The 18869-nt window shown below is 46.2% G+C and overlaps 1 protein-coding gene across 9 annotated transcripts in view; it reads left to right on the forward strand.

The window, feature by feature from the left end:
- The window catches only part of SMARCA2 (SWI/SNF related, matrix associated, actin dependent regulator of chromatin, subfamily a, member 2), a 179600-nt gene that overhangs the window by 120842 nt on the left and 39889 nt on the right, over positions 1 to 18869 (forward strand). For all 9 annotated transcript variants that reach the window (XM_046023940.1, XM_046023944.1, XM_046023941.1 and 6 more), the window contains one exon: positions 11581 to 11798. In XM_046023940.1, coding sequence (XP_045879896.1) covers positions 11581 to 11798 — 218 coding nt within the window. The remainder of the gene's footprint in view (positions 1 to 11580; positions 11799 to 18869) is intronic.

Here is an 18869-nt window from a genome sequence, read left to right on the forward strand (position 1 = left end):
GGTGTTCACGGGCCAGGAGGTAATGGCCAGCCGGGTTGGGTAAGATCAGATTGGGGAGGCTTGGAGTTGGCGTCCTGAGGATCGCTCTGCAACTTGAGTCGGGCAGTAACCTGATGAAAGAAACATTGAAGATCTTGCCAATGAGACGTAGCCCACAACTACTTAGGAAAAAGTCAGAATCCAGCTGTTGAGATCTTACTGCCGGGGAGAAAAGGCTGAATGAGAAGAAAGAACAAGCAAGGTAGTGTGACTTCCTTTTGACTCCCACTCTGAAAAGAAGCCTTCTTAACTGAAATAATCATAATCCACAGCGGGTCGGTCACTGAAAATATTAAGCTGAGAAAATGTCACCGCAAGTAGACGAAACCTTTAATAGAAAACATAATGCGTATCTGCCACGTTTTTACTTAAGGCTAAAGTTGACTCTTGGAGTCCGCTCACTAGTCTTCTTTGCATAAGTAACCCTATTATGTTTCACTTAGGATTTCCAGTTTTGGCGTTCTTAGAATCTTTATTTATTTATTTTGTAAGTTCAGCTTTACTGAGGTATGAGTAATGACATCAGAAGGCGTCTCAAGCCTGCGTTCTGAAAGCACTCCCCAGTCTAGTTCATGATCACCTCCGTCACCTGCGTGAGAACCTCGATTCTTACAAGCACGCAGAGGGCAGACTCTCCCCCGCGTTAAGAGAGTCTAGCCCTTGCCAAAGTCAGCAACGTTTCCTTCTGTGTTTTAAGCCACTCCCCTCTTACAAAGTCTTTCACTGTCCTCCCTGTTCTTTGAAATCAGAGCCCCGTGTCTTTTCACAATCGTGTTTCATTTTACATACTCTCCAGTTGGATAACGTAGTTCCCATAACAAGCATCACTGGCATCCCCATCTTTGGGAGCACAACTGATTCTTGGCCTACGTGACAGGTGGAGCGAGCAGGGGTCCTCTCGGTGGGCAGGGCCTTAAGTGGAGGTGGATTGAAGGAGCCTTTTTACCTCCTTCAGATCTAATGACTGAGAGCTGTGCATCCCCTTAAATTCCCTTTCTCTGTGCTCTGTTCCTGGAATGCGATTAGGAGAGATTTTCTGCAGGCAATGTCCCTGCTAGTAGAGCCAGCCCCTGTGTGCGTGCACACTGGGCAGGTCGCTGACCACATTTCGGGTGACCCCGTCTCCTGGTGTTGCCCCTTGTGCTCCCCAGCACGGCCCAGACACATCCCAGCCATCACTTCCCAGCAAAACCCTGGCTTGCACCCCAGGAGGCCCCGGGAGCCGTGCAAGGCCAGAGCAGTGCTAAGCATGTTTGTTAGTAAAACCTGGTCTGTCTTAACCCCTGTTCTTGTTTCTTTGCGCTTTAAAATTACAGACTCGTTGTAAGGTTTATTGCATGACAGATTGTGTTAGAACACATAGAGCTTGTAGCTCATCAGGGCTCAAAATTCCTTTCAGGATTTTCAGCTTTACTGGTCTGGCACAAAGGAGGGAGGAGAGTCCCACCTGACAAACAGCTTCACGTGTATTTAGCAGTGCTGCGTAGACATACCGCGAGCAGGTCTAAGTCTGAAGCTATGACTGCATGGGCCCCAGTTGATTCTCAAGTTGAACTTGGCCCGGGCGCTCCTCCGCTGACACTCTTGTGCTCTCTCTGCATGTGGGTGCATGTGTGCGCGTGTGTGGGTGTGCACGCTTATGTGTGGATGCAGGCACGTACCCGCATGGGTCTAGTCCGTTACAAGTACGCGTCTGTGCATACGGACTTCGAGCCTCCCTGGCTGGAACCCGCGACTTTCTTTGTTCCTTTCATTCAGTTTCAGCTCCCACACCCGCGGGACTCCCTCTTTCATGCTTGCAGTCCAAGTTCCTAGAAGAAGGGAACTAACTTGGGGGCTTGTCTGCTAACACTGAGATCCTCTTGCCAGGCCCTGCATGAGCCTGGAGACAGGCCACCCTGAACACCGGGCACGGGTCCCACTTCTACCGGGAGAGACCAGGCCAGGGAAAGGCTGCCCGACACAGAGCTCGGCAGCCCGGGTCCGGGCAGGACAGTGTCCCTTAGATTCTAGGACAGCGTGAGACACAGCAGTTGCTGTCCCTTACTCACACGGATGTTGAGTTTCTTGGAGGCGGTCCTCACGCAGCGTCCTTCCCGAACATACCCATTTCCGTGATAGAGACCACGACGGACTTAAAAAACCTCAGTCCCCAATCAGAAATTTCAGTGACCATATAAGTCGGTCTGCAAAGCCTGCAGGAACAAAATACCACAACCTGGGTGGCATACAGAACAGAGACGGACTTTCTCGCGGATCTGGAGTCTAGCACTCCAACATCAAGGTGTCCACAGGGCTGGTTTCTGCTATAGCCTTCCTCAGCTTCCAGCTGCCATCTGCTTCTCCCTGTTTCTTCACGTGGCCTTCCCTCTGTGTTCCAATGTCCTCTTACCAGGACACCAGTTGTGCTGAATTCGGGCTCACCTGAATGACCTCTTTCTACCTTAATTACCTCCCAAAAAGTCCTGTCTCCAGACACAGCCCCATTCCGAGGCACGCCCGGGGTTAGGACCGCCCCCTGTGAGTTCGGGAGGGGACAGGGAACAGCATGGTATACCGTGTCATTGTGTCAAGTACAGACTTTGCTACTGGCTGTTCAGCCTGTGCTGTGCCCGTGAACAGGTGTGTGTCATGATCCGAGACCGTTCCCATCCCTTCTTGCAGAGTGTGTTGGTGACTGAGCTGTGGCCCAGTCCAGGGACCGTCCGAGAAGTGTGGGGTTGTGGTGCCTCCTTGTCTCCCGGTGACAGACCCACACGACATTCCACTGAGTAGATGATCAGGAGCGGTAACTGGCCCCCAGAGGTAAAAGTGAGGCGGAAAAAAGAAAACAGGACAGAAAGTGAAACTGGAGGCGGCTAGAGGGTTTGAAAATGTGGCACCAGGTGTGAAGCCAGGAGTCCTGCAGGAAATTCCACTGGAGACCATATTGGAAGGGGCGCCTGGGTGGCTCAGTTGGTTAAGCATCCAACTCTTGGTTTTGGCTCAGGTCATGATCTTGGGGTTGTGAGGTCAAGCCCAGCGTCAGGCTCCGCTCTGGCCCGTAGAGACTGCTGGGGATTCTCTCTCTCTCCCTCTTCCTTTACCCCATCCGCTACTCATGCTCTCTTTAAAAACCATTGGAAAAAGTCGATGAATAAAAAAAAAAAAAAACAAAAAACCCCAAGCTCAAGTCCTCTCCGTGTATTTTAGTTGAAACTGAACTGGAGCATTTGCTTTGAATTGAAGACTTGTGTGTGTGTCTGTGTGTGTGTGTCTGTGTGTGTGTGTGTGTAAATCCCAGTCCACTTGGCTGGTGTTCAGGCCAGACTGTTGCAGCGAACATGTCGTTGAAAGAGAATGGTGATGACAAGGACAGAGGAGAAGAACCTTTTCTGCCGGAAAGGGCTGGTTTCATGGTTTCAGGAGCCAAAATCCGTGTGACCTGAGTGGGTCAGTGGTGCCTTCCCGGGCAGGCGAGGGCACTGCTGTGAAGTGTGTCCCCGGGTTCCAGGGATGACTTCGGGCAGCAGGTTTCCCTGATCATCCAGTATTGATGGCTGGGGAGACGGGTTTTTCCCGGAAGTCCCTTCTGTGGAGAACTGAAGGAAGCTGTGAGGTCGTAGAGAGCCCGTGTAGAAGAATCTGGATTCTCAGCTGGAGGAACTTCTGTTGAAGACGAGTTTAGCGAGGTGAATGAGGAAAAGCGCTTGAAGAAAGGCTTGAAGAGACCCGCCAACCCCTCCCCATCAAAGGGCTCATCTGAGATACTGCGGGACATTGGAAGGGCAGAGGGTAAAATGTTGGGAGCTGATCTTTGGCAATTTGCCAAGGCCCAGGACCGAGGCTTCTTCTGTATCCTAGATTAGTTAATGAGTGGAAGAGGGCAGAGGGAGTCCAAAACTGATGAGGTTTTTTTTTTTTTTTTTTTGGTACCCCAGAAACAAAACCAAAAAACCTCTTACTGGTCGTTTCTAAATGTTTTAAGTCCATGTGCTAAATAGGTATTCATGCTACTGTGTTTTACATTTTCTTCTGCATAATGAGAGTTCTAAATTTTTCAACGGGCATTTGCAAGGGGCAGGGGATAATCATCGTTTCCTGATTGTTAGGCTGGCTTTTTGCAGTTTCACCTTGCACGGTCGTCTTTGTGGTCCCACACTGCTGTGCAAAGCAAGAACTGCACGTGTATGCGTGTGTGTGCGCGCATGTGCACATGTGTGTGCGCATGTGTCGTCTTATTAAGATGTAACCTGTTATGTCTTCAGATGGATTATTCATCTAAGCCTAGCCAGCATAATTAGACTTTACCTGATGGTTCTGAGTCTTCATTCATGCTACAAAGTAGCAACTACCATGGTTAAGGGTGTGCGGTTTATGCAGCAAACTTTCAGAGCTGAAATCCTGGCTTAGCTGCTCACCTCGGTCTGATCTGGGAGCCTCCACTTCCTCCCCTGTAACCCGACAAGAGTAACAGTACCTGCCTCCTGGTGTTGGTGCAAGGTTAACTGAGCCAATGTGTGTGTAGCTCGGAGTGCCAGGCGACCGTGGAAATGCGTGGGTAGGGGTTGCTGCTGGGGATGATGATTGGTCGTAGGGACAGTGGAAACGTTCCCAATGCCAGCTGTCTTCACACGGACTGAAACTGAGTCCCTTTCCTCTATCCAGTGGCCTCGGGCTGCAGCGCTGTTGATTCCTTGCTTTGTGCTCTTTATTGTTCTCCTCCCTTAATTTGTCAATTACTGCTCTTTGCCTCCACCTCAAGCAGAACAAGCATCCTACTCTAAGCCTCCCTCTTATTTGGGATTTGATGCTTTTCACCTACGGGGGGAGGGGCGGTCAGAGCTTCGAGACTCTGTCTTGTGTAGAAGCCCTCAAGAGGGCCCCGTGTCCCAAGCAAGCCCCGAAGAGAACCATTTCTTTGGCTCAAGGGCCTCCAGAGGATGTGGTACTCAGTCATTGTCCATCGCCTGTCTCAGAAACATCATGTTAGTCTTCGCAAGCATTGAAATTACGCCACAACCTGTTACCTTCTTTTGGCATTTCCTTTTCTTTTTATTTTAATATACTGAGAATCCTGAAGTACAAGGTGACCGAGGCCTCCCTGAGAAGCCCTGCTTGGGGGATGAGTGGGTTGTGAGTACAGTCACTGATACGTGGTCTCGGGATAAGAAAGCAGAACTGTGTTTCTTCTCATTCTCCATCGTTTGTCCAAATCTCTTGCTGGTTCACAAATTCTCTCCGGTTCTTTATTCTACCCAAGGGAGCTGGAGCGTCACAGGTGTCTAATTTGTGAGAACAAAGGTGTCCGTGTCTCATGTTTGTAATGTTGTAGGTTCCAGGGGATAGGGATGTATCTGGGGCCACCCTCTACTAAATCTGAAAGTCATGCTCTGAACAGAGTCCTGGGCTTAGTACTCCCCAACACGTACCCTGTGGGTTCTTGGTTGATCCTGTGGCTGAAATAAGTTTTATACTTCTGTCCTTATTTTTTTCCCCTCGTCCCACCCCAGAATCGCTCTTTACCTGAACAACCGTTCTGATTTGCCTTGTCTCAGTTGTATAAGCTCACCTCTTTCCCTTCTTCCAGAGCTTCCTTCTGTAGCTTCCTTAGGCCATTAGGGGTAAGAGAGCACCTTGGTTTGTTTTTGCAAAAGTGATCTGAAGTCTTCGAGGAAGAAACCAAAAAGCTCACTGTACTGAGAATGTGGTTTATGGGGGCTCCAGGCGCTTGCCCTTCATGGCCAGCGCTGTCCGCTCCAGTGGCCAACGCCCAGGTGCCTGGCGTGAGTAAAGTAAGAAACGAGGGTCCCCCGAATTAATAGGTTATCAGTTGATTGCACCACAGTGGAAAAAAAAACAAACCCTATGCTTTAAAACAAAACAAAACAAAAAATAACCTTTTAGATCAACTCCTCTCTCTCTCTTTTTTTTTTTTTTTTAATTGGTGGAGGATGTGGGTATTGATCCCACTACCTCTCTGCTCTCTTTCTTTCACTATCTGGGGCATTTATTAACAAAACTCTAAAGTCTGTGAATCGATAGGCCCCTCATATGCAGGTATTTTCATGCATCCTGGGTATTACCTTAATAACCTTTGAATGGATAAGGATTTTTGGAAAAGGCTCCTAGTCCCCAACAAGGGCAAGACGGAACATGCTAGCTGTTGAAAATGCTGGAAGGTCTGAGGCTGGAGGGAAAGCTAGCAAGATTTCCCTGGTCTTGTGCACGGTGTGTTGAGGTGGTAGGAACATGCAGGAACCTGTCGATGGGTTTGTTTGTTTCTTAAATATTTACAGAGTTTGGTTCCCCCACCCCCACCCCAACCCCGTGACTTTTCTTGTTTCAGTTGTGGTAAGAAGCACATCGTGCAAAATTGACTCCCTCACCATTCCGAGTGTACATTTTAGCAGATGGCTCCGCGCCCATCACTCCTGTGTCCTGCAGAACTCGCTATCCCAGCCCGAAAGTCCGCACCCCTTGAACACTAACTCCCCACTCCCCCCTCCACTCCAGGCCTGGCAACCTCTGTTCTTCTTTCTCATGTAAGTGGAATCCTACAGTGTTTGTCCCTCCGCTGTCTGGCTTGTTCTACCTTGGGAATTTGATTTTATGCCGAGATTTATCAAACAGTTGCGTTCAGGGATGGTAATGATCAAAAACCTAAAATTTGTCCCAAGACCCAAGTCTCAAATTCTGTATTCAGAAGTGCTAGGTAGGGTCTTTATTCAACCAAGTGACTAAAATGAGGTGGCATTTTGGGTAAGAGCTCCATGTTCAATTTGTTGTTATTATTAAAAAAAAAAAAAAATCCCTGTGGTAAGAAAATTTCCCATATGTGAAATCTTAAAGTTTCTTTTAAAATAATCCACTTTTTTTTTTTTTTTTGGCTACTTCCACCGCTGGTCATCTGGTTGTCTTGGAGAATCCCTGTCTGTCTTACTGGCTTCCAGGGTCTCAGCAGGGCTGAAGAGAGGGTTAGCCTCCCCTAATATTAGAATCAAGTTTAGCCAAGTGTGAATGGTGTTCAGGAAGCAGTGCAGTACTGAGCTGTAATTGTCTTAACCTACATGCTTTAATGCTTAGCCCTCCTTCTGTAGCCCTCCCCATACCCCAGCAGTATTTAGGATCCTCCTCTGGAATCTAATGCAAGTTCCTAAGGAAGAAAGACCCCCCCCCCCACCCCCCCACCCCCCCACAGAGAGAGCAAGAGACCCTGGCCATGGGCAGAAGCTGGGATATTTAAACGTCAGAGTTAGGTATTAGAATATGGACTCTCCCATTTCCTATCCAAGACATTTCCCAGGCATTGTCTAGATGTCTTTAGAATTGCTCCTTTTTATTTTTCTTAAGATGGTCCGTTCCGCCGTTGGGGGGGCTGTGGCACTCTGCGTGGTGGGCTTGGAGATCCCGAGTGGAAAAGGCAACCGCAGCGAAACAATGCCCCAGAGTTGCCTGTGGCTTTGTTTGCTTGTCCCTATTTACCTATTCACAGCCATGGATCCCTTCCCTTCTCCCGTGTCCTACTGGGAAGTCAGGTTTAATAACGCCCCATTATAGAGCGGGTGATAGGAACAAAGATAATGCCGACTTTCTGCACTGTCCGTCTTTCCCTGAAAGACCTGGCTTGTGTCAGGATGACAGAGAGGGGCACGGACCAGACCCACGTGTGGGCGATTTCCCGGTCGGGTCTGCCATGTGCTTTTTTGCAAGCTGCAAAAGTGTTTGCTCTCAAAGGGCTCACCCTGCACCACGGTCTCCTGCATTCTCTTATCAGAACCTACGCGCTGCTTTCTTAAGAGCTAATTGAAGAAGGAGCCTGTCTGTATCTCGTCCCTGCACATCCTGTGTCGTGAAAATGTATTCTTAAAAAAGAGAAAACGAGAGCGAGAAAGAGAAACGAAAAGAAAGAAAGCAAAAAGAAGGGGGTGGGGGGAAGAAAAGGTTGCCATCCAGTGGAGGAAGGAGTAATTCCCAGCTTCATTCAGGAAAAAAACGCAGGCTGGAATATGCTTAAGTATTTTAACTTGGCCGGGGATTTTTATCACCAGAAGGGTTTTTTCAGTGACATCCGGAGCCAAATGGGTGCAGTGTGCCTTTAAGGAAAGAAGTGCCTCACCAAACTTCCCCATAGTTGTAGCTCACCGTTCGGATAGGGAAGGAAAGTGTTAATTTCTTATTTGTACACTTTTTTTCCCCCCGACTTCCTTCCTATTCACTTCATTAAATCTAGAGGCAGTTCAGCATGGGAGCCGTCTGTATGTTGAATTAGGGCTCGCACTCTTGCGCAACACGTCACCAGTCGGAAACTGGGGGTTTGCTTCTGTGATTTATTTCATTATTGTGCTGGTAAAAGGTTTGGAAGGGCATTCTTTTCGGGGTAGTACTTTAGCATTGTGTAGCAAGTTTTTTTTTTTTTTTTTGGTTTTGTTTTTTGGTTTTGTTTTTGTTTTTTCTTTTTTGTGCCTCCCCCCACCCTAGAACTGAGTTGAGTCCGTTCAGCCAGTTTAATAAATAATTTTTTATAAAAAAAATAAAAGAACAGTTTTAAATTTCCATGAATAATTTTTACTTCCAGGCAGGAGTAATCTTACTCTACTTCTTTAAGTGCGAAAAGCACTGGGAAATATTTAGCGAATTGATTTCCATTAGAAAAAGACCCTGAGAAACCCCTGAACATAAAGTACACGTATGTGTTTGGGGTCTTTGGGGAGGAGGGAAGATGTTTTGTAGCTGACGGATTCCTGCATAAAATCTTAATTTAAGGGGAATAATGGTCAGTACTTTGTGTGTTTCCTTGTGATTCCAAAACCTAAATTTAAGACGAATCTGCACGTATTAGCAATTGTCATAAACATCGTCTCCACTAGTTCTTTTCGCAATTTGTTTTCGCTTCTTAGCCCCCCCCAGATTTAAAGATTGATAAGTCCAAATATCACAAGCTTATGCTTTGTTCCGTTTTTTTTTTTTGTTTTGGGTTTTTGTTTTTGTTTTTTTTCAAAATTAAGGGGAGGGGGTGAGCATAGACCTATCCTTTTCCCAACTTCCCCCCTCTTCATGTACCCCACTGAAAAGAAAAACAATGAGAAATTTTACAGCAGGAAACTGAAAGGGAAGTGTCATAGTTGTTTGGGATTTTCTTTAAGGAGAAAGAGGACATTGTATAAAATGTTTGAACTTGAGAACATGCACATTGCTTTTACTGACATGGATTTAATGAAAAAAATTCTTTTATACCAAAAAAAAAAAAAAAATCTTAGATTACTCCAAAAACATGCAGCCTGTCTTTTCTTAAAAGCACTAAAATGAGGTTTAAAATACAAAAAAAAAGAAAGCATAAATTGTTTTTAATTTTGTAAGGTAAATTTGAATATTAATTTGTTTTCTTATTGGCTTAATTGTGAAAATGAGAGCAAGAACCAGAAACCATCTGAGCTAAAAAACCTCTAATTCTGCTGCTTGGAATAATAAGGGGGGAAAAATATGATAAGTAGTTGTCAATATTAAAACAGGCTGAAGGAGGAAGGCTTCGGGCCTTGTAGTAGGTAGAATGAAACAGCAGATTTGAGTATCCACAATCCTTTCAGTATTAAATTTTCAGTAAAATAAAATTACTTGTATATGAAAACATAGCCTTTCCCCAGCTCTCTTTTTTTTCCTGATCAGCTGATGAAGAGACTAGCAGCTCGCTGCTTTGCTGGCTTGTTAATTTTATCCCCACTAACTGTGATTTCCGATAGCCGGCCTGCTGATAGTGGTAAGGTAAATATCCTTTTTCGTTGCCGTCTTGAAGATTCAGTAGAACTACATCCCAGGCATGTGTAGGTGTGTGACACATCAAAAGCCGGTGTTCTCCGTATTTCTGTGTGCAACTGGGTGCCTGAGGAGAGCAGTACCATTAACTGTTGACAGCCTTGCATGCTGAATTCATTATTAGCATGTTCCGTCTCCAAGATTTGCGGGACAGTTTCCTTCTCTTCATCTTTGCTTAGCTGCAGTGTGTTTAGCTGTATAGTGGGTGTCCTGCTTTTCGGCAAATGAATATTAATGAAATAATGTGCAGCTTTCTTTTTTTTCTTTTTTCTTTTTCTTTTTTTTTTTTCTCCTCTTCTTCTTTTTCCTCATAACTCATCAGATCTCGCCTCCTTCATAGTGGTTATCTGAACACTGTAGGATCGTGATGGAAATTGTCTTTTGATTATTAAGGCCTGGCCTCAGACTGTCCCTTAGGATTCTTGTCTGTGTGCATGTTGCTTCTGATGGGTTTGCACCTTGGAAAGATGCATAGAAAACATTCTTTTAATCCCACCAGCATTTTTCACATGCCAGGTTGTTTTGTGTTCTGCACCAGGTTTTCTTCATAAAACCTTTCTTTTTCAGGAGGCATTGTATACAAGTGAAAGAAATTATGTCTGAGCTGTAATCACTCTTTATATTGATTGTTATACTCACATGATCATAAATATTAGCCATGTTTGGTGCTGTGGAGAAATGAAGGTAATTGCTTTATGATTAGGGCTCTTTCAGCTACGAGAAAGGATTGATTAACATTTGCATACTGGAAGCAATATTGAGAGGCAGGAGGAACAAATAACATCAGTTATTTTGTGTGAGAAAGCAATCTTGAAATGTAAAGGTTATTTTTTTTTTTTTTTAATTTTCATGGTCAAATTTCCTTTTATCTACGTTTTGCTTTTTTTTTCCTCATTGCAATTTTATTTTTAAGTTCTGAGGTTTACCAGGTTGGGGGGGGCGGGAAAAGAAAGTTTCAACTTCTGGGTCTGTCACATGGATCTTTTAGCCATTTACGAACAGGTTGCTTTTATACCTGGTTGTTTTTATAGCTATTTTATTATCTCTCTGCATTAGTGCTGCTGGCTGTGGTTTAAAGCAAGCGTTTGCAGGTAATTGGAAAAAAAAAAGTGTTTGTTGTTTGTGAGTGTGTGTGTTCCTTATCAGACGATTTAAGTATGTTTACCAAGGAATGTGGCTTTTGTACTTCCTGTTTCCTTGTTTACTAATTGCTACATTAGAACAAAATCTGGATGGAATTCTGATTTATGTTGTGAATCATGAGTAAATTGATGTAAAACCTCCAAGAAGGGTCAGAGCTTATGTGATTGTAAGGATGTATTTTTAGAGGGATTTTTTTTTCCTTCACCCACCCCTCGTTTTGTTTTGCTTTACCACTCCCCCCCACCTTCCTTACAGTAATGAGACAATTAAGGTCTTTTTCTTACATAGAGCTAAAATTTCATTTGGATTCAGTTATCTTTCAGACACTTAAATGTGTAGCTCTTTTTGTACTCGTCATTTCTTCTCACGATTAGTGTTTCCGGCTTTCAACATATTTTGTTCACGGATTACACGTGGTTTAAAGACGCGCTGATTCAATATGGCGGCCTTCGCTCTTCTCACTTGACTGGTTACTGTTAACTTCCATTTTTTTTTTTAATTATTTTATTTGTTTCATTTTATTCTTATTACTCAGGTTGCCTTTTTAAACTTGTCTTGGTGATTGTCCTGTCTTGAATTTTCCTCCTTCGTTCCCTGCCATGCCAGGCCATTGAAGACGGCAATTTGGAAGAAATGGAAGAGGAAGTACGGCTCAAGAAGCGGAAAAGACGAAGAAATGTGGATAAAGATCCTGCAAAGGAAGACGTGGAGAAGGCCAAGAAGAGAAGAGGCCGCCCTCCGGCTGAGAAACTGTCCCCAAATCCTCCCAAACTGACGAAGCAGATGAACGCCATCATCGATACTGTGATAAACTACAAGGACAGGTGAGTGTTTCACTCCTACCCTGTGATCATCTTCGCCAGGAGCAGGTTTGATACTCACCGCAGAGCAGGATCTAGGGGGGCATGTGCTGGGGCGTTCAGGTTCTTTCTCGTTGATGTTTCACAGCTTTTGCCCCAAAGGTGTCAGGAACCAGGGACCTTATTCACCATGGCTGCCATTGCTGATCTGGACGCTGTTTGATCAGCTGCTGTTGGAGATATTTGGAAACAGGAGTTAAGATTACAAGATTAAGGTCTGAGCTAGAGGACGATTCTTAAAGGATCTCAGAAATAGCATCCTTTACAGGGAAGGATTTGGGAGTGGTTGTATGAAATTCTACTTTGGGGCCGAGTTGTTAGGAAGAGAAGAACCCTAGTATACTTAAGGTAAATATTTCATGTCAAGATTCTGTTGAAAACGGAACAGATGCTTCGTCAAAAATGCCATTCCTTCTTTCCTTCCAACATACTTGAATATCTGAGTGCTTGTTTCGACCATCTCCTTCTTCGTCATGATTCTACTTAGTGCGGTCTGTCAGCAGACGTAACTCGTGTTCGTGGAACTTTTCAATGTAACGTTGAGAAATCTGTGCTCGACCCTGTTATCCCCAGACCAGTGTCTGTCAGCCCAGTACGGTAGATAAACTAGTTGGGCGACCTTTTCGGTAGTTGTTTTGGTTTCTGCTTGATAATCATGTGATGCAGTTTTTATAGGAAGATCACATCTCGTTCTGATTGAAGAATCGATAGGAAACAGAAGAATGAAACACTGTATTTCTCTCGATGGCATAGCGGCATTGATCAGTTTTTGGTTACTAGTTCTGTTGTTTGTTGTTTGTTTAGTTTGTTTTTTTTTTTTTTTTTACATTAACTAGTGTTGCTCTGTACACCTGGGAGTATTTAACATGAATAACTAAGTTGGGATTTTAGTTTTTCATTGGGACTTTAGTGTATGTTTTATACCAGGAAGAAAACCTCATTAATAAAGGTGAAATAGTACAAAAAGGAAGATACTTTCTATCCAGAGGTGGTGTAGTTTTTTTGTTTTTTAAAATTTTATTTATTTATTTGACAGAGAGAGAGATCACAAGTAGGCAGAGAGGCAGGCAGAGGGAGAGGGGGAAGCAGGCTCCCTGCTGACCAGAGAGCCCAATGCAGGGCTCCATCCCAGGACCCTGAGATCATGACCTGAGCCGAAGGCAGAGGCTTAACCCACTGAGCCACCCAGGCGTCAGAATTTCATGCCCCTCTTTGTGTCCCATATTTTTTTAGGTTCTCTGCTCACTCTTTTTATCCTTTCTTCCTCCTCCTCCTCTTCTCCCTCTTCTTCCTCTTCTTCTGTTTTTGTTGTTGTTTTCCAAGTGCATCCCTTGTGTATTTCTGAGGTGGCAAGAGAGAACAGCCCCATTATATTGGGTTTGGATGAGCCTGCTCATTGACAGGGGAATGACAGCCGTTCAAGGAAGAAAAATTTGGCCACAAGCCCGTTTCTTTGACCAGAGCAAACATGCAGACCTCCCTGTAACCAAGAGTCCAGAACTCTGTCACGTTTCTGTCCGTCCCCAGCCCTACCGGCAGACATACGACAGGCAGGAACAGTTTCCAGGAAACCAGCTTGGACAACAGTGCCTTATTTGAACAGCCCCTGTTGCAAGGAAAAATAAGTAGGATCCCTCCTGCATATGCCACCAACTCTTTTTGTCGTTGTCTTAGAGAGTGCAACATCGGTCACTTTGCCCAGGTGTGCCTTAGTTTGTAACCTGCTGGGTGAGTCTAGGGCCAAGAAGAGGGTTGGAAGCTAGACCTTTTCTTCCAGGTGATGGCTCGCTCCTCCGCGCATGCTGTAAAAGAGGTCACCAGCTGGTGGACCGCATATTGCCAACAGATTGATTTATTTCATGGTTCACGCTGTTGGGGTGGGGGCAGGGAGGACACAAAGAAAGCAAACACCTTAAAACTGGCGAGATTTCTTAGAAACTTCAGGTGTTTTCCATTCTTTGCAAAAAAAAAAACCCCTAAAGATCATGCTGCATCCTACCCAAGTTTCCCTAAGGTCAGAGTTGGTGGGAGTGAAGACGTGGCCACCCCCGCCCCACGGCTCTCCTGCCCTGGGGGCACCCCCACTCCCCATCACCTGCTGTAACCCTTCCCGCGTGGCGGGCTGGCGGCCATTTGCCGTCAAGCCTTTCCCACCTGGCCCACTCGACTCCTTATATTGTCTCACCTGCTGGCTCCTTAGCCTTTTGGGTTTATGCCTTTCGGAAACCCATAGCTGGGGACTGGCCACTATCCATCCCTTACCCTCAACTAAGCCCAGCCCGGGAGCTGATGGCACAAGCCCTCGTCTGGGTTCCGCTCCCCATGGTGGAGCCCGCACTCCCGCCTTCTCTACCTGTGGGGCCCTGGGGCAGCGGCCTCGACCTCCCCGAGCCCGTGTGCCTCGTCCACAAAATGGAAGGCTGACTGTAGCTGCCTCGAGAGGCCCTCCGTGAGCTTGAGGACTGAATACAGGCTTGGGGAGTCGTCTCCTTCCTGATCGCCAGCCTCTCAGACTACTTTGAGCCCCTCGGGTGGGTACATGGAGCTCAGGGGTGCTTGAAAGGAGGTGCCCTTGCTGGTAGGATTTCTGTGGTTTTTTTTACCCCCGGAAAACAGAAAACACAGTTTCACTGGGACTGATGATCGAGCATGTCTCTGCTTGTATTGTAGGGGAACGAATATTTAAATATTTTAGCATGCAGACATTAAGTCCTTTTTTTTTTTTTTTCCCTTCCCCTCCCCTTTCTCTGGTTTCAATGACTTCTTTAACCCTTCCTCGAAAAGTACCCTCCCAAGGCCCATCCTGTCTGTCGGCTTCTACATTCGGGTCCCTTCTAGGGGGCACGTTCCCAGTCGCTGCCGCGTGTTTCATGGACTGTTCGTGTTAGTAATCTAGAAAAAGCACTGATTCTGAATATTTCTGTGTTTTATTTCTCTTACCAAACTTGGTTCTCAAGTAGGAGGCTCTCAAATTAGGAGGGCCTTAATTGGCTACATTGTTATATTTTTGTTGGTTTTAGAAAATACTGCTGGGAAATGTACCTACCCCTCCATGTGTTGAGGTTTCTCTGCCCTTAAAGTCAGCTACTAATATAGCAACTCAGCCTACCTGTGCAAGAAATACCAGCCGTACTCCCCTCCCTCCTATCACCTCAGCCAAATGTTAGGGTTCTGACAGTCTTACAGATTAGCAATGTATTAAATAAGAACTGCCATCTATATTTAACTGATACATAAGAATTAATTAGCTCTCATGAGACAGTTTTTTTCAAAGTTCTTGCATGATTCTGGGACAGATGTATCTTTCTTTTTTATAAAGAACGGGGATAATTTAAGAGTCTATTTATCCCCTTTGTTTTCACTGCCAGGCCTGTTTTTTTGTTTTGTTTTGTTTTTTAAGGAGGATACTTTTAAAAATGTGACCCCAAGGAGCCAGTCATTTCCTGTGATTCTCAAATGTAAACTCCTTCGGCAGTAACTGCTCTCTGAAGGTAATCCTGGTCAGCTACTACTCGTTTCCATCGTTTTCTTTCCCCAGATCAAGTAGTGTGAGAAGGCTTTGTTTTGACTTACTATATTATGCATTGTTTTCTGTTTCTGTAGAAGGTTTTTCAAAAATGCTGTTGTGAGATTATGTGCTGTTTAACCTCAGACTTAATTTCTTTCAAAAAGGGATTCGTCCTGATGTGCCTTAGTAAGCCTTTCAAATGGCCCCGGGGATGAGCTCTAGCGCAAGGTGCGGAGGGGTAGGGTCTCGGAGAGAGAGCTGTCCCAAGTCTAGAGATGGGGCTTAGACTTGCCTGGATGAGGGGAAGATTCTGGAGGGATTCCGTGGTTTAGCTCTCCCTGGTCCGTCTTCCCACACCACCACGTCGGACAGACCGCCATCCAGCCTCTGTGTGCGCACCCCCAAGGCTTAGGTTACTGGGTTGGGGGCAGTTCACGGCACCGAAGGAAACCTTTAAACACAAAAGTCATTTCCCATGTGAAAACCGATTCGGCCTACTGTCGTCTAGCTGTTTGTTCTCTTTGGACCTTCAGAGAGTAAACCCGTTCCTCATTTCAAGAAATGTCCTTTGTGGACAATGTACCCACCACACCACATTCTCCTCGAGGTTGAACCCCCCCCCCTTTTGCTCTCTGAGTGATATCTAGACGTGCGCCTTCCGGTCCCCTTCCTCGGGCACCTCCTGCTTCCTTAGTGTCCCGTTTCACATACAGCACCCAGAATTCCGGCTGTGTCCGCATGCCGCAGCGCGGGGTGGTCAGCTCCTTGGGCTGGATACTAGTGTTCTGTTACCGTGACTCAAGAGTGCATTAAAGTTTTCCAGCAACTCTGACACAGACTTAACCTTTATGGAGCACGGGCTTGTTGAAAAGCTGCCATTCCCCAAAACATGCAGAAAGCTTTTTTGTCACTTGACGCTGCCAAGGTTAGCCTGCAACTAAGCATTTGATTTTTTTTTTTTTTTTTTTTGGAACCTGTACCGACTGACTTCATTCCTTCCCCTGTCAGTTCCATTTAACTGACTCATGTCCCATCTTTCCAGTCTACTGTTATAACTTAATTTTTAGACCTTTTAAAAGAAGGTTCCTTCTTTAAGTTCTTTTTTTTTTTCTTTTGGGCATCGAAAGCTTTGTTATAAGCTGTTGCTGAGAAACTTCTGAAGGGCAAAGGACAGGTCTCGAGCCTGTGCCCCCTGAAAATCACTTCAGATTCACAGGAATGTGGTAGCCAATAATCCCTAAAATCGATTAGCCATGTGCAAACTCACGTGACCATGCCATCATGTCACGCACGTTCATCTGTCCTTTGTCAAGACTATCAAGAAAGGCTAAAACCAAGAGGCAACCACATCGTGGCCTCTCCAGTCTATCCACCCAGAAACCCTGCCGAAAGAATGAAATGAGGTTGGCCCGCCATGGCTTTTTCTAGGAGACCCCCTGCTGGTACTCAAATGATGTTATTTATCTTCCCTAAATAGCCCCGTGGCATCTGAATAATATCTTCTCAATTTTTTTTTACTGAGGGTCCAACATCAAGCATAGCAGCGTCAAGTTTCCTTTTCCATTTTGACACGGGGACACAGGCGCTCTTCTTGTCTTCTGACTCCATTTCTGCTCTTTGTGATTTCTTAAACATGGTGAGAAGCAGTCCACACTCCTTCAGGATGTAATTCGTTTGCAACCGGAACTTGGGCCCATGTGAAGGGCCTTCCTGTGATCCGCCGGTAGCCTTTGTTCAACATTTATTGTGTCTTGCTTTTCAAATCTGAGCACTGTTCCCATCCCTGAAGAATCTGGACACAGAAAAGGAGGTCGTTTCATCGCCTCGCTCCCTGACCGTTGTTGGAGGACTGTGGCAGGAGCATTGCAGGAGGACAGGCCCTGCTGTCTGCCAACAGTTGGGACTTCAGGTCCAGCATTAAGGACAGACCCAGGGAAGAAGTGCAGGAGGCCGGAGATACCTGTCTGGCCGGTCTGATCGGTGGATGAAACCGTCACCTACGGTGGGGGCAGGAGCAAGGCAGGCGGCCGCTGGGCTCCTTCCTCTCTGACACTCTTGAGGCTCTGCTGTCCTCCCAGAACAGGGACTGTCCTCTTCTTGCCCTGAATTTTCAGAAGCCTTGGTGACCTTTCCGAGAATGGTGGAAAGCCCTGGCTTGTTCCGAATTTTAGCTGTCCTCACTTGTAGAAAATCATTCCTTCACGCTGGAAACATTTATGGCATTCCTTCCTCGTTTCCAGCCCTGTCCTGCAGAATAGGGCCAGAAGGTAAAAATAAACAAACAAAAAAACCTCAAAGTACTTACCCACTTGCTCACCATACGTGCATTGGAGGACATAGTCTTCCTGCCATGTGGTCTTCCTTCCAGTAGGCGGCTGGCCAGGGCAATTCAGGGATGGAGGGGTCACATGAGCTCATTATAAGAGGACACAATGACATTCTCTTGTGTTTAGGGTCACTTTTAGGGGGAAAAAAATACTTTCATTATAAAGACATCGACCCCGGGAATAGAGAGCCAACATTTCATTTCATTCCATTCCATTTTAGCACCTTTCCACAGAAGGACTCGGTAGACTTCCAACCTTAGGACAAACTGTCCTTGCTGACGTCCTGCACATCCCATGGTCCCTTGTAGCATTTCCCCTCCATTCGAGGAAGGCTGAGCTGCTGGCTTTGAAGGTCTACATCCCCTCTGTCCGTTTTCCAGAAGGGGTGGGCTCCTGTTAAAATGTCACCTTATTCCAAGGTTTCCTCTCATGTGCTTGACCTGATGTGGAGCTCCCCCACACTGAGCACCATCCAGAGGCTTCGATCCAGTGTGCGCTGCTCATATACTGTTCCTCCTGGCCCTCCAAAGTAGATCTCTGGTAACAGATGTTTAAAGCCAAATCCACATCCCTCTATTCTTGTTTGAACTCTTTTGATGTTGTTGTTTTTGGCATTTTGTACCTTTTTTTTCTTCCCCCACCTAAGGTGATCAGATCGCTGACCTGGGTAGGTCTGTCCCCATGCACTCCTTACCCGAATCACTCAAAACTACTCTGCTGGGATCGCTCTTGTTCCAAGCCTTGCATCCCTTGCGATCTCCAGTCTTCATTAGCTTCGGCTCCCAGAACCTTGCCCATCGTTTGGGTTATTTCCATCCTGCGCCGCAAACTAAGCTCGTATTTCTGGTGGCCACGTTTCTCTTCCTCCATGCTGCAGGTCCTGTGACCCTGTGGTCTGTTCTCCTCTGTATCCCCGTGGTTAACCTAATCACCCACCCAGCGTCCCCGAGGCGCAGCAGAAAAAGTGTTCCCAACCCCAAGCCTGATTCCTGATAACGCGCGCACACCAAGTGCCCTCACCACACGCACGCCAGCATCCGTCCAGGCCATGCTTCTTCCGGGGGCCGGCCCGTGGATGGCCTGGCCTGCTGCCCATGTCCTTTGCCTCCCGTCTGCTCCTCGTCCTTTCTGGGGTGTGGATCCGAGCCTGTCTCCCAAGTAACGCTGCACACCTTCCCTTTGCCTACCGGGTAAGGATGA

Source organism: Meles meles, chromosome 11, assembly GCF_922984935.1.
Source record: "Meles meles chromosome 11, mMelMel3.1 paternal haplotype, whole genome shotgun sequence".
Classification (NCBI taxonomy): domain Eukaryota; kingdom Metazoa; phylum Chordata; class Mammalia; order Carnivora; family Mustelidae; genus Meles; species Meles meles.